Here is a 15,584-nt window from a genome sequence, read left to right as displayed (position 1 = left end):
GAGGGTTCTGACTTCGTGTGCTTTTTACACACTCACACAGACACATACACACATGCATGCACCATTGCAGAATATCTGGAACGCTTCTGATTTCTTGTCCTTTTTAGACACACACACACACACACACACACACACACACACACGCTCTGGCAGAACCTTTGGAGTATTTCCGACCTTTATCCTTTTTAAAAACTCTCAACCTCACACACTGTTGAAGAATCTCTAGAGGGCTTCTGAATTCATGTCCTTTTTGGACACACACACACCCACATACACACACCCTTGCAGAACATCTGGAGGGCTTCTGACTTCGTGTTGTTTTACACACTCACACAGACACATAAACACATGCACACACCCTTGCAGAATCTCTGGAGGACTTCTGATTTTGTGTCCTTTTTAGACATACACACATACACACACTCACACCCTGGCAGAACCTCTAGGGAACTTCTGACATTTGTCCTTTTTAAAAACTCTCACCAGCACACACTGTTGAAGAATCTGTAGAGCACTTATGACTTCGTGTTCTTTTTACACACTCACACATACACATCCTTACAGAATCTCTGTAGCGCTTGAATTCGTGTCTTTACACACACACACACACACCCTTGCAAAATCACTATAGGGCTTCTGATTTTGTTTTCTTTTTACACACACACACAAACACTCACACTCAAAACCATGCAGAATCTCTAGAGGGCTTCTGACTTCGTGTTTTTTTTTATACATACACACTCACACTGATACCCTTGAAAAATCTCTGGAGGGCTTCTCGTTTGTGTCATTTTTACATACACACTCACACACAAGCACACTCTAAGAGAATATCTGGAGGGCTTCTAATGTCGTGTCCTTTTTACCTACACACACACACACCTTTGCAGAATCTCTGGAGGTTTCTGACATCGTCTCATTTTTATATATATACACACACACACACTCAGATCTTTGCAGAATCCCTAGAGGGCTTCTGACTTCGTGGTTTTTTTTTACACATACACACTCACACTGATACCCTTGAAAAATCTCTGGAGGGCTTCTCGTTTGTGTCATTTTTACATACACACTCACACACAAGCACACCCTTTGAGAATATCTGGAGGGCTTCTAATGTCGTGTCCTTTTTACCTACACACACACACACCTTTGCAGAATCTCTGGAGGTTTCTGACATCGTCTCATTTTTATATATATACACACACACACACACACTCAGATCTTTGCAGAATCCCTAGAGGGCTTCTGACTTCCTGTCTTTTTACACACATAAAAACACATACATGCGACCATGCACAATATCTGGAGGGCTTCTGACGTCGTGTCCTTTTAACACACACACACCACACACTCACACTCTTGCAGAATCTCTGGAGTGTTTCTGACGTAGTGTTCTTTTTACACACACATCTTTGCATAATATCTGCACGGCTTCTGATTTCTTGTCCTTTTTACAAACACAGACACACACACAAAACTTTGCAGAATATCTGGAGGGCTTCTTACTTCGTGTCCTTTTTTCACAGACACACACACACACTCACATTCACACTCATACCCTTGCCGAATCTCTGGAGGGCCTCTGACTTCATGTCCTTTTTAGACACACACACACACACACATACACACAAACACACCCACACCCTTGCCGAATCTGTACAGGACTTCTGATTTCAAGTCCTTTTTACATATACACATACATTCACACCATTGCAGAATCTCTGGAGGGATTCTGATGTCGTGTCCTTTTTACACACCCACGCACTCACACACACACCATTGTAGAACATCTGGAGGGCTTCTGACTTTTACACACTCACACAGACACATACACAAATGCATGTACCCTTGCAGAATCTCTGGAGGACTTCTGATTTCGTGTCCTTTTTAGACACACACACACATACACACACACACACCCTGGCATAACCTCTGGAGAACTTCCGACCTTTGTCCTTTTTAAAAATTCTCACCCTCAAACACACACACATACACACACCCTTACAGAATATCTGGAGGCCTTCTGATTTCCTATCCTTTGTACACACACAAACAAACACTCACACTCATACGGTTGCAGAATCTCTGGAGGGCTTCTGAGGTCGTGTTCTTTTTCCACACAAAAAACACACACATTGACACCCTTGCAGAATCGCTGGAGGACGTTTGACTTCATGTCCTTTTTACACAAACACACACACATATGTAAGCACCCTTGCACAGCTTTGTGTGTGTGTCTTTTTTACACAGACACACACACACACCCTGGCAGAACCTCTGGAGAACTTCTGACTTTGAGTCCTTTTTAAACAGTCTCACACGCACTCACTGTTGAAGAATCTCTAAAGGACTCTGACCTCGTGTCCTTTTTACACACTCACACACACACACCCTTGCAGAATCTCTGGAAGGCTTATGACTTCGTGTCTTTTTACACACACACACATACACACACACACACCTTTGCAGAATCACCAGAGGGCCTCTGATTTTGTTTCCTTTTTACACACACACACACACACACACACACACACATACACGCACTGTTGCAGAATCTCAGGAGGGCTACTTATTCGTGTCATTTTTACTCACACAATAACACCCTTGAAGAATATCTGTAGGGCTTCTGACGTCGTGTCCTTCTTACACACACACACATACACACACGCACCCTTGCAGAATCTCTAAAGGGCTTATGACTTCGTGTCCTTTTTACACACAAACACACACTCTGACACCTTTGCAGAATCTCTTGAGGGCCTTTGACTTCATGTCCTTTTTACACACACATACACACACACTCATAAACTTGCAGAATCTCTGGAAGGCTTCTGACTTCTCCTTTTTACATACACACACACACACGCACAAACACACATACATACCGTTGCAAATCTAGAAGGCTTCTGATTTGGTGTCCCATTCACTCACACAAATACACACACAACCTTGCAGATTCTCTGGAGGGCTTCTGATTTCCTGTTCTTTGTACACACACACAAAACTTGGCAGAATCGCTATACGGCTTCTGACTTCGTGTTCTTTTAACACACATACACAAACACACACATTCCATTGCTGAATCTCTAGAGGACTTCTGACTTCGTGTCCTTTTTACACACAGACATCCGCACCTTGCTGAATCTCTGGAGGGCTTCTGACGTCGTGTCTCTTTTACACACTCATACACTCACACTCTTGTAGAACCTCTGGAGGGCTTCTGACGTCATTTTCTTTACAAATACACACACACACAATTGCATAATATCTGCAGGGCTTCTGACTTCGTGTCCTTTTTACAAACACACACACACACACACACAATCTTGCAGAATATCAGGAGGGCTTGTGACTTCGTGCCCTTTTTACACACCAACACACACACACACACACACACACACACACACCCTTGCAGGACATCTGGAGGGCTTCTGACTTCATGTCCTTTTTACACACACACGCATACACACACACTCAAACCCTTGTCGAATCTCTACAGGGCTTCTGATTTCAAGTCCTTTTTACATATACACATAAATTCACACCATTGCAGATCTCTGGAGGTATTCTGATGTCGTGTCCTTTTTACACGAACCCAAACACACACACACCCTTGCAGAACATCTGGAGGGCTTCTGACTTCGTGCCCTTTTACACTCTCACAAAGACACATGCACACATGCATGCACCCTTGCAGAATCTCTGGAGGACTTCTGATTTCTTGTCCTTTTTAGACACACACACGCACACACATAAACACCCTTGCAGAATATCAGGAGGGCTTCTGACTTCGTGTCCTTTTAACACACACACACACACACACACGCACACACCCTTGCAGGACATCTGGAGGGCTTCTGACTTCATGTCCTTTTTACACACACACACATACACACACATTCAAACCATTGCAGAATCTCTACAGGGCTTCTGATTTCAAGTCCTTTTTCCATATACACATAAATTCACACCATTGCAGATCTCTGGAGGGATTCTGATGTCGTGTCCTTTTTACACGAACCCAAACACACACACACCCTTGCAGAACATCTGGAGGGCTTCTGACTTCGTGCCCTTTTACACTCTCACAAAGACACATACACACATGCATGCACCCTTGCAGAATTTCTGGAGGACTTCTGATTTCGTGTCCTTTTTAGACACACACACACACACACTCACATACTCACACCCTTGAAGAATATCTGGAGGGCTTCTGACGTAGTGTTCTTTTTACACAGACACATCCTTGCATAATATCTGCAGGGCTTCTGACTTTGAGTCCTTTTTACAAACACACACACACACACACAAACACACACAACCTTGAGGACTATCTGGAAGCCTAATGACCTCATGTCCTTTTTGCACAGACACACACACACACACACACACACACACACACTCTCTCTCTCACTACCGTACTGAATCTCTACAGGGCTTCTGATTCCAAGTCCTTTTTAAATATACACATATATTCACACCTTTGCAGAATCTCTGGAGGGCTTCTGACGTCGTGTTCTTTTCACACCCACACCCACACACAATTGCATAATATCTGCAGGGCTTCTGACTTCGTGTCCTTTTTACACACACACACACACACACACACACACACACACACACACATACTCACACTACTACCCCTACAGTATCTCATGAGGGCTCTGACATCTTGGCTTATTTAAAAACACACTTACAACGTTGCAGAATCTCTAGGGGACTTCGGTCTTCCTTTCCTTTTTTTCACACATACACACACACACACTCACGCCCTTGTGAAATCTCTGGATGGCTTCTGACGTCGTGTCCTTTTTACACAGACACACACACTCACAACCTTGCAGAATGTCTGGAGGGATTATGATGTCGTGTCCTTTTTACATACACACACACACACACACACACACACTCACACCCGTGCCAAATATCTACAGGGCTTCTGAATTCAAGTCCTTTTTAAATATACACATACATCCACACCATTGCAGAATCTCTGGATAGGGTTTGAATTCATCACCTTTTTACACACGCACACACACATACACACACCCTAGCAGAATCTCTGGAGAGCTTCTGTTCTTGACCTTCATACACACTCACACACTCAAACCCTTGCAGATTCTCTACAGGACTTCTGATTTCGTTTCATTTATACACACACACACCCACACACACAGACACTCACACTCATACCCTTGCCGAATCTCTGGAGGACTTCTGACTTCATGTCCTTTTTACACACACACACACACACACACACACACACACACTCACACCCTTGCCGAATCTCTAGAGGGCTTCTGATTTTTTTCTTTACTTTTAAACACAGACACACACACTCACAATCATACCCTTGCAGAATCTCTAGAGTGCTTCTGACTTCGTGTCATTTTTACACATAGACACTCACACTGATACCCTTGAAAAATCTCTGGAGGGCTTATCATTCGTGTCATTTTTATATACACACCCACACACAAGCACACCCTTGGAGAATCTCTGGAGGTCTTCTAAAGTGTTGTCCGTTTTACCTACACACACACACACACACCTTTGCAGACTCTGGAGGTCTCTGAATTCCTGTCATTTTTACATACACACACAAACACACACACACACACTCAGATCTTTGCAGAATCCCTAGAGGGCTTCTGACTTCCTGTCCTTTTTACACACATACACGCACCCTTGCACAATCTCTGGAGGGATTGTCATGTCGTGTCCTTTTAACACAAACACTCCACACATTCACACTCTTGCAGAATATCTGGAGGGCTTCTAATGTAGTGTTCTTTTTACACAGACATATCCTTGCATAATATCTGCAGGGCTTCTGACTTTGAGTCCGTTTTACAAACACACACACACACACACCCTTGAGGACTATCTGTAGGGCTCCTGACCTCGTGTCCTTTTTAACAAAACACACACACACACACACACACACACACACACACCCGTGCCGAATCTCTACAGGGCTTCTGATTTCAAGTCCTTTTTAAATATACACATTCATTCACACCATTGCTGAATCTCTGGAGGGCTTCTTACGTCATGTTCTTTTCACACACACACTCACACACACACACACAGAATTGCATAATATCTGCAGGGTTTCTGACTTTGTGTCCTTTTTACAAACGCACACACACACACCCTTGCAGAATATCAGGAGGTCTTCTGACTTCGTGTCTTCTCTACACACACACATACACACACACACACACACACACACACACACACCCTTGCAGAATATCAGGAAGGCTTCTGACTCGTGTCCTTCTTACAAACTCACACACACACATGCACATATGCACGCACCCTTTCAAAATCTCTGGAGGGCTACTTACTTCGTGTCCTTTTTACACACACACACACAAACACACTCACACACTCACACCCTTGAAGAATATCTGGAGGGCTTCTGAGGTAGTGTTCTGTTTACACAGACACATCTTTGCATAATATCTGCAGGGCTTCTGACTTCGAGCCCTTTTTACAAACATACACACACACACACACACACACACACACACACACCCTTGAGGACTATCTGGAGGGCTTCTGACCTCGTGTCCTTTTTATACACACAAACACACACACACACACACACACACACACTCTCACGCCCGTACTGAATCTCTTCAGGGCTTCTGATTCCAAGTCCTTTTTAAATATACACATACATTCACACCATTGCAGAATCTCTGGAGGGCTTCTGACGTCGTGTCTCTTTTACACACAAATACACTCACACTCTTGTAGAATCTCTGGAGGGCTTCTGACGTCATGTTCTTTTCACACACACACACAAATGCATAATATCTGCAGGGCTTCTGACTTCGTGTCCTTTTTACAAACTCACACACACACACACCCTGGCAGAATATCAGGAGGGCTTCTGACTTCGGGTCCATTTTACACACACACACACACACACACACACATACACACACGCACCCTTGAAGAATATCAGGAAGGCTTCTGACTTCGTGTCGTTCTTAGAAACTCGACAAACACATGCACACATGCACGCACACTTTCAGTATCTCTGGAGGGCTACTTACTTCGTGTCCTTTTTACACACACACACACATACACACTCTCACACCCTTGAAGAATATCTGGAGGGCTTCTGACGTCGTGTTCTTCTTACAACACACATCCTTGCAGAATCTTCGGAGAGCTTCTGACTTCGTGTCCATTTTATATATAAAAACAAACTCACAACATTGCAGAATCTCTAGAGAGCTTCTGATTTCGAGTCCTTTTTACACACACACACACACACACACACACACACACCCTGGCAGAATATCAGGAGGGCTTCTGACTTCGTGTCCTTTTTACACACACACACACATACACACACACACACACACACACACACACCCTTGCAGAATATCAGGAAGGCTTCTGACTTCGTGTCCTTCTTACCAACTGACACACACACATGCACACATGCACGCACCCTTTCAGAATCTCTGGAGGGCTACTTACTTTGTGTCCTTTTTACACACTCACACCCTTGAAGAATATCTGGAGGGCTTCTGACGTCGTGTCCTTCTTACACACACACATACACACACACATCCTTGCAGAATCTTCGGAGGGCTTCTGACTTCGTGTCCATTTTATACTTACATACTCACACTGGTACCCTTCAAGAATCTCTGGAGGGTTCTGACTTCGTGTCTTTTTATATATAAAAACAATCTCACAACTTTGCAGAATCTCTAGAGAGCTTCTGACTTCCTGTCCTTTTTACACACACACACACACACACACACACTCACCCACTCACAATCACACTACTACCTCTACAGTATCTCTTGAGGGCTCTGACTTCTTGGCTTATTTACAAACACACTTACAATGTTGCAGAATCTCTAGGGGACTTCGGTCTTCCTTTCCTTTTTTTCACACATACACACACACACACACACTCACGCCCTTGTGAAATCTCTGGATGGCTTCTGACGTCGTGTCCTTTTTACACAGACACACACACTCACAACCTTGCAGAATCTCTGGAGGGATTATGATGTCGTGTCCTTTTTACATACACACACACACACACACACACACACACACTCACACCAATGCCGAATATCTACTGGGCTTCTGATTTCAAGTCCTTTATAATATACACATACATTCACACCATTGCAGAATCTCTGGATCAGGTTTGATTTCATGACGTTTTTACACACGCACACACACCCTAGAAGAATCTCTGGAGAGCTTCTGTTCGTGACCTTCATACACACTCACACACTCAAACCCTTGCAGATTCTCTGCAGGACTTCTGATTTTGTCTCATTTTTACACACACAGACACTCACATTCATACCCTTGCCGAATCTCTGGAGGGCTTCTGACTTCATGTCCTTTTTACACACACACACACACACACACACACACACACACACATACACTCACACCCTTGCCGAATCTCTACAGGGCTTCTGATTTTTTTTTACTTTTAAATACAGACACACACACTCACAATCATACCCTTGTAGAACCTCTAGAGGGCTTCTGACTTCGTGTCATTTTTACACATAGACACTCACACTGATACCCTTGAAGAATCTGGAGGGCTTTTCATTCGTGTCATTTTTACATACACACCCACACACAAGCACACCTTGGAGAATCTCTGGAGGTCTTCTAACGTCTTGTCCGTTTTACCTACACAAACACACACCTTTGCAGACTCTCTAGAGGTCTCTGACTTCCTGTCATTTTTACATACACACACACACACACACACACTCAGATTTTTGCAGAATCCCTAGAGGGCTTCTGACTTCCTGTCCTTTTTACACACATACACACACATACACGCACCCTTGCACAATCTCTGGAGGGATACTCAGGTCGTGTCTTTTTAACACAAACACTCCACACATTCACACTCTTGCAGAATATCTGGAGGGCTTCTGATGTAGTGTTCTTTTTACACAGACACATCCTTGCATAATATCTGCAGGGCTTCTGACTTCGAGTCCTTTTTACAAACACACACACACACACCCTTGAGTACTATCTGGAGGGTTCTGACTTCGTGTCTTTTTATATATAAAAACAAACTCACAACTTTGCAGAATCTCTAGAGAGCTTCTGACTTCGTGTCCTTTTTACACACACACACACTAATACTCACACTACTACCCCTACAGTATCTCTTGAGGGCTCTGACTTCTTGGCTTATTTACAAACACACTTACAACGTTGCAGAATCTCTAGAGGACTTCCGTCTTCCTTTCCTTTTTTCACACATACACACACACACACACTCACGCCCTTGTGAAATCTCTGGATGGCTTCTGACGTCGTGTCCTTTTTACACAGACACACACACTCACAACCTTGCAGAATCTCTGGAGGGATTATGATGTCGTGTCCTTTTTACACACACAAACACACACACTCACACCCGTGCCGAATATCTACAGGGCTTCTGATTTCAAGTCCTTTTTAAATATACACATACATTCACACCATTGCAGAATCTCTGGGTAGGGTTTGAATTCATGACCTTTTTACACACGCACACACACATACACACACCCTAGCAGAATCTCTGGAGAGCTTCTGTTCGTGACCTTCATACACACTCACACACTCAAACCCTTGCAGATTCTCTGCAGGACTTCTGATTTCGTCTCATTTATACACACACACACACACACACTTTTACAGAATCAATAGTGTGCTTCTGACTTCATGTCCTTTTTACACACAAACACACACATACACACACCCTTGCAGAACACCTGGAGGGCTTCTGACTTAGTGTCCTTTTTGCAAACTCACACACACACATGCACACATGCACGCACCCTATCAGAATCTCTGGAGGGCTACTTACTTCGTGTCCTTTTTATACACACACACACACACACACACTCACACCCTTGAAGAATATCTGGAGGGCTTCTGACGTAGTGTTCTTTTTACCCAGACACAACCTTGCATAATATCTGCAGGGCTTCTGACTTCAAGTCCTTTTTAAACACACACACACACACTTGAGGACTATCTGGAGGGATTCTGACCTCGTGTCCTTTTTACACACACACACACACACACACACACACTAACACCCGTGCCGAATCTCTACAGGGCTTCTGATTTCAAGTCCTTTTAAAATATACCCATACATACACACTATTGCAGAATCTCTGGAGGGCTTCTGACGTCATGTTTATTTCACACTCACACACAAACACACACAATTGCATAATATCTGCAGGGCTTCTGACTTCGTCTCCTTTTTACAAACACACACACACACACGCTTGCAGAATATCAGGAGGGCTTCTGACTTCGTGTCCTTTTTACACACAAACACACACACACACATACACACACACACATCCTTGCAGAATATCTGGAAGGCTTCTGACTTCGTGTCATTCTTACAAACTCACACACACACATGCACACATGCACACACACTTTCAGAATCTCTGGAGGGCTACTTACTTCGTGTCCTTTTTACACACACACACACACACACACTCACAGCCTTGAAGAATATCTGGAGGGCATCTGACGTCTTGGCCTTCTTACACACACACACACATACACACACATCCTTGCAGAATCTTCGGAGGGCTTCTGACTTCGTGTCCATTTTATACATACATACTCACACTGATACCCTTCAAGAATCTCTGGAGGGTTCTGACTTCGTGTGTTTTTATATATAAAAACAAACTCACAACTATGCAAAATCTCTAGAGAGCTTCTGACTTCATGTCCATTTTACACACACACACACACACTCACACTTCTACTCCTACAGTATCTCTTGAGGGCTCTGACTTCTTGGCTTATTTACAAACACACTTACAACGTTGCATAAGCTCTAAGGGACTTCGGACTTCCTCTCCTTTTTTTCAGACATACACACACACACTCACACCCTTGTGAAATCTCTGGAGGGCTTCTGACGTGGTGTCCTTTTTACACAGTCACACACACTCACAACCTTGCAGAACATCTGGAGGGCTACTGACTTCGTGTTCTTTTTACACACTCACACACACACATACACAAATGCACACACCTTTGGAGAATCTCTGGAGGGCTTCTGATTTCGTGTCCTTTTTAGACACACACACATACACACACCCCTGGAAGAACTTCTGGAGCACTTCTGAACTTTGTCCTTTTTAAACACTCTCACCCACACACTCGGTTGAAGAATCTCTAGAGGGCTTCTGATCGTGTTCTTTTTACACACTCACACACGCACACCCTTACAGTATCTCTGGGCTCTTTACTTCGTGTCTTTTTACACACACACACACACACCCTTGCAGAATCACTAGAGGACTTCTGATTTTGTTTACTTTTACACACACTCACAATCATACCTTTGCAGAATCTCTAGAGGGCTTCTGACTTTGGGTCCTTTTTCCACACACACTCACATACATGCACCCTTGCAGAATCTCTGACCAGCTTCTGAATTCGCGTCCATTTTACACACAAACCCACACACTCACGCCATTGTGAAATCTCTGGATGGCTTCTGACGTCGTGTCCTTTTTACACATACACACACACATACACACCATTGCAGAATCTCTAGAAGGCTCTGACTTCGTGTTCTTTTCCCACACACTCACATACACACGCACACACACTTACACCCTTGCAGAATCTCTGGATGTCTTCTGACTTCGTGTTCTTTTTCCATACACACACACACACACACACACACACACACACACACACACTAACACCCTTGCAAAATCTCTGGATAGGGTTTGAATTCATGACCTTTTTATACATGCACACACACATACACACACCCTAGCAGAATCTCTGGAGAGCTTCTGTTCGTGACCTTCATACACACTCACACACTCAAACCCTTGCAGATTCTCTGCATGACTTCTGATTTCACGTCATTTTTACACACACACACACAGACACTCACACTCATACCCTTGCCGATTCTCTGGAGGGCTTCTGACTTCATGTCCTTTTTGCACGCGCACACACATACTCACACCCTTGCCGAATCTCTACAGGGCTTCTGAGTTCAAATCCTTTTTCATATACACATACATTCACACCATTGCAGAATCTCTGGAAGGATTCTGATGTGTTCTTTTTACACCTACCCAACCCCACCCACACCCACACCCCCCCCACACACACCCTTGCAGAACATCTGGAGAACTTCTAACTTCGTGTCCTTTTTACACACACACGCAAAACCTTGCTGAATCTCTGGAGGGGCTCAAATCTCGTGTCCTTTTTACATACACACATGCACAAAACCTTGCTGAATATCTACAGGGCTTCTGACTTCATGTCCTTTTGCACACACAAAAACACACACTCACACCCTTGCAGAAGACAATGAAGGCTCCTGATTTTAAGTCATTTTTACACACACACACACACACACATACACGCACCCTTAAAGAATCTCTGGAGGCCTGCTGATTTCCTATCCATTGTACACACACTCACACTTCTACCGTTGTAGAGTCTCTGGAAGGATTCTGATGTCGTGTCCTTTTTACACCCACCCCCCACCCCCCCACCACACACACACACACACACACACAGCTTTGCATAACATCTGGAGGGCTTCTGACTTCATGTCCTTTTTACCCAAACACACACACATATTCAGGCACGCTTGCACAATATCTGAGGGGCTTCTGACTTCGTGTCTTTCTTACACACAAACACACACTCTGACACCTTTGCAGAATCTCTTGAGGGCTTCTGACTTCATGTCCTTTTTACACATACATATACACACTCACACTCATACACTTGCAGAATCTCTGGAAGGCTTCTGACTTCTCCTTTTTACATACACACACATACATACCGTTGCAAATCTAGAAGGCTTCTGATTTGGTGTCCTATTCACCCACGCAAATACACACACTACCTTGCAGAATCTCTGGAGGGCTTCTGATTTCCTGTCCTTTGTACACACACACAAACCTTGGCAGAATCGCTATAGGGCTCTGACTTCGTGTTCTTTTAACACACACACACATTCCATTGCTGAATCTCTAGAGGATTTCTGACTTCGTGTCCTTTTTACACAAAGACATCCACACCTTGCTGAATCTCTTGAGGGCTTCTGACATGGTGTCCCTTTTACACACACATACACTCACACTCTTGCAGAATCTCTGGAGGGCTTCTGACGTCATGTTCTTTTCGCACACACACACAATTGCATAATATCTGCATGGTTTCTGATATCGTGTCTTTTACACACACACACACACACACACACACACACCCTTGCAGAATATCAGGAGGGCTTCTGACGTCGGGTCCTCTTTACACACACACATAAACACACACACATCCTTACAGAATATCAGGAGGGCTTCTGACTTCGGGTCCTTTTTACACACACACACATACACGCACACACACCCTTGCAGAATATCAGGAAGGCTTCTGACTTCGTGTCTTTCTTACACACTCACACACACACATGCACACACCCTTTCAGAATATCTGGAGGGCTACTTACTTCGTGTCCTTTTTACTCAGACACACACACACCCTTGATGAATATCTGGAGGGATTCTGACGTCGTGGCCTTCATACACACACACATACACACACACATCCTTGCAGAATCTGTGGAGGGCTTCTGACTTATGTCTACTTTACACGTACATACTCACACTGATACCCTTTAAGAATCTCTGGAGGGCTTCTGGTTCGTGTCATTTTTACATACACACCCACACACATGCACACCCTTGGAGAATCTCTGTAGGGCTTCTAATGCCGTGTCCTTTTTACATACACACACACACACACACACACCATTACAGAATCTCTGGATGTTTCTGACTTCGTGTCTTTTTTACACACACACACTCAAACTCACACTTCTACCCCTACAGTATCTCTTGAGGACTCTGACTTCTTGGCTTATTTACAAACACACTTACAACGTTGCAGAAACTCTAGGGGACTTCGGTCTTCCTATCCTTTTTTTTTTCACACATACACACACACACACTCACACCTTTGTGAAATCTCTGGAGGGCTTCTGACGTCGTGTCCTTTTTACACACACACACTCACAACGTTGCAGAATCTCTGGAGGGATTTTGACATCGTGTCCTTTTTACACACACACACACACCCTTGCAGAACATCTGGAGGGCTACTGACTTCGTGTTCTTTTTACACACTTACACACATACATACACAAATGCACACACCTTTGCAGAATCTCGGAAGGGCTTCTGATTTCGTATCCTTTTTAGACACACACACACACACACACACACCCTGGAAGAACTTCTGGAGCACTTCTGAACTTTGTCCTTTTTAAACACTCACCCACACACTCGGTTGAAGAATCTCTAGAGGGCTTCTGACTTCGTGTTCTTTTTACACACACACACACACACTCACACACCATTACAGAATCTCTGGGCTCTTTACTTCGTGTCTTTTTACACACACAAACACACACACACACACACACCCTTGCAGAATCACTAGAGGACTTCTTATTTTGTTCCTTTTTACCTACACACCCACACACCTTTGCAGAATCTCTGGAGGTTTCTGACTTCTTGTCATTTTTATACACACACACACACTCAGATATTTGCAGAATCCCTAGAGGGCTTCTGACTTCCTGTCTTTTTACACACATACACGCACCCTTGAACAATCTCTGGAAGGCTTCTTACTTCGTTTCCTTTTAACACACACACCATACACTCACACTCTTGCAGAATCTCTGGAGGGCTTCTGACGTAGTGTTCTTTTTACACACACACATCCTTGCATAATATATGCAGGGCTTCTGATTTCGTGTCCTTTTTACACAAACACACACACACATTCACACACATACCCTTTCAGAAGCTCTGGATGTCTTCTGATTCGTGTCCTTTTTCCACACACACACTCACACACACAAACACAACCACACCAATGCAGATTCTTTGGAGTGGGTTTGATTTCATGTCCTTTTTACACACGCACACACACATACACACACCCTTGCAGAATCTCTGGAGGGCTTCTGTTCGTTTCCTTCTTAGACACTCACACACTCACACCCTTGCAAATTCTCTGCATGACTTCTGACTTTGTCTCATTTTTACACACACACACTCACACACGCACACTCATACTCATAACCTTGCCGAATCTTGAGGTCTTCTGAATTCATGTCTTTTACACACACACACACACACACACACACACTCACTCACTCACAACCTTGCCGAATCTCTACGGGGCTTCTGATTTCAAGTCCTTTTTACATATACACATACGTTCACACCATTGCAGAATCTCTGGAGGGATTCTGATGTCATGTCCTTTTTACACACACCCACACACACACACCATTGCAGAACATCTGGAGGGCTTCTGACTTCGTGTCCTTTTTACACACACACACACACACACACACACAGACTAACCCTTGTCGAATCTCTACAGGGCTTCTGATTTCAAGTCCTTTTTACATATACACATACGTTCACACCATTGCAGAATCTTTGGAGGGATTCTGATGTCGTTTCCTTTTTACA

The 15,584-nt window shown here is 44.0% G+C and overlaps 1 protein-coding gene across 1 annotated transcript in view; it reads right to left on the bottom strand.

Annotated features, from left to right (window-relative positions):
* Positions 1-11,533, bottom strand: part of LOC142440570 (mitogen-activated protein kinase-binding protein 1-like) — a 63,690-nt gene extending 52,157 nt beyond the window's left edge. Inside the window, 1 exon segment of the mRNA XM_075542934.1 lies at positions 11,529-11,533. Coding sequence (XP_075399049.1) covers positions 11,529-11,533 — 5 coding nt within the window.
* Between the last annotated feature and the right edge of the window lie 4,051 nt (positions 11,534-15,584).

The sequence above is a fragment of the Tenrec ecaudatus genome, chromosome 2 (assembly GCF_050624435.1).
Source record: "Tenrec ecaudatus isolate mTenEca1 chromosome 2, mTenEca1.hap1, whole genome shotgun sequence".
Classification (NCBI taxonomy): domain Eukaryota; kingdom Metazoa; phylum Chordata; class Mammalia; order Afrosoricida; family Tenrecidae; genus Tenrec; species Tenrec ecaudatus.
The sequence above is the reverse complement of the archived record's forward strand: the minus strand, read 5'-3'. Positions and strand labels throughout refer to the sequence as shown.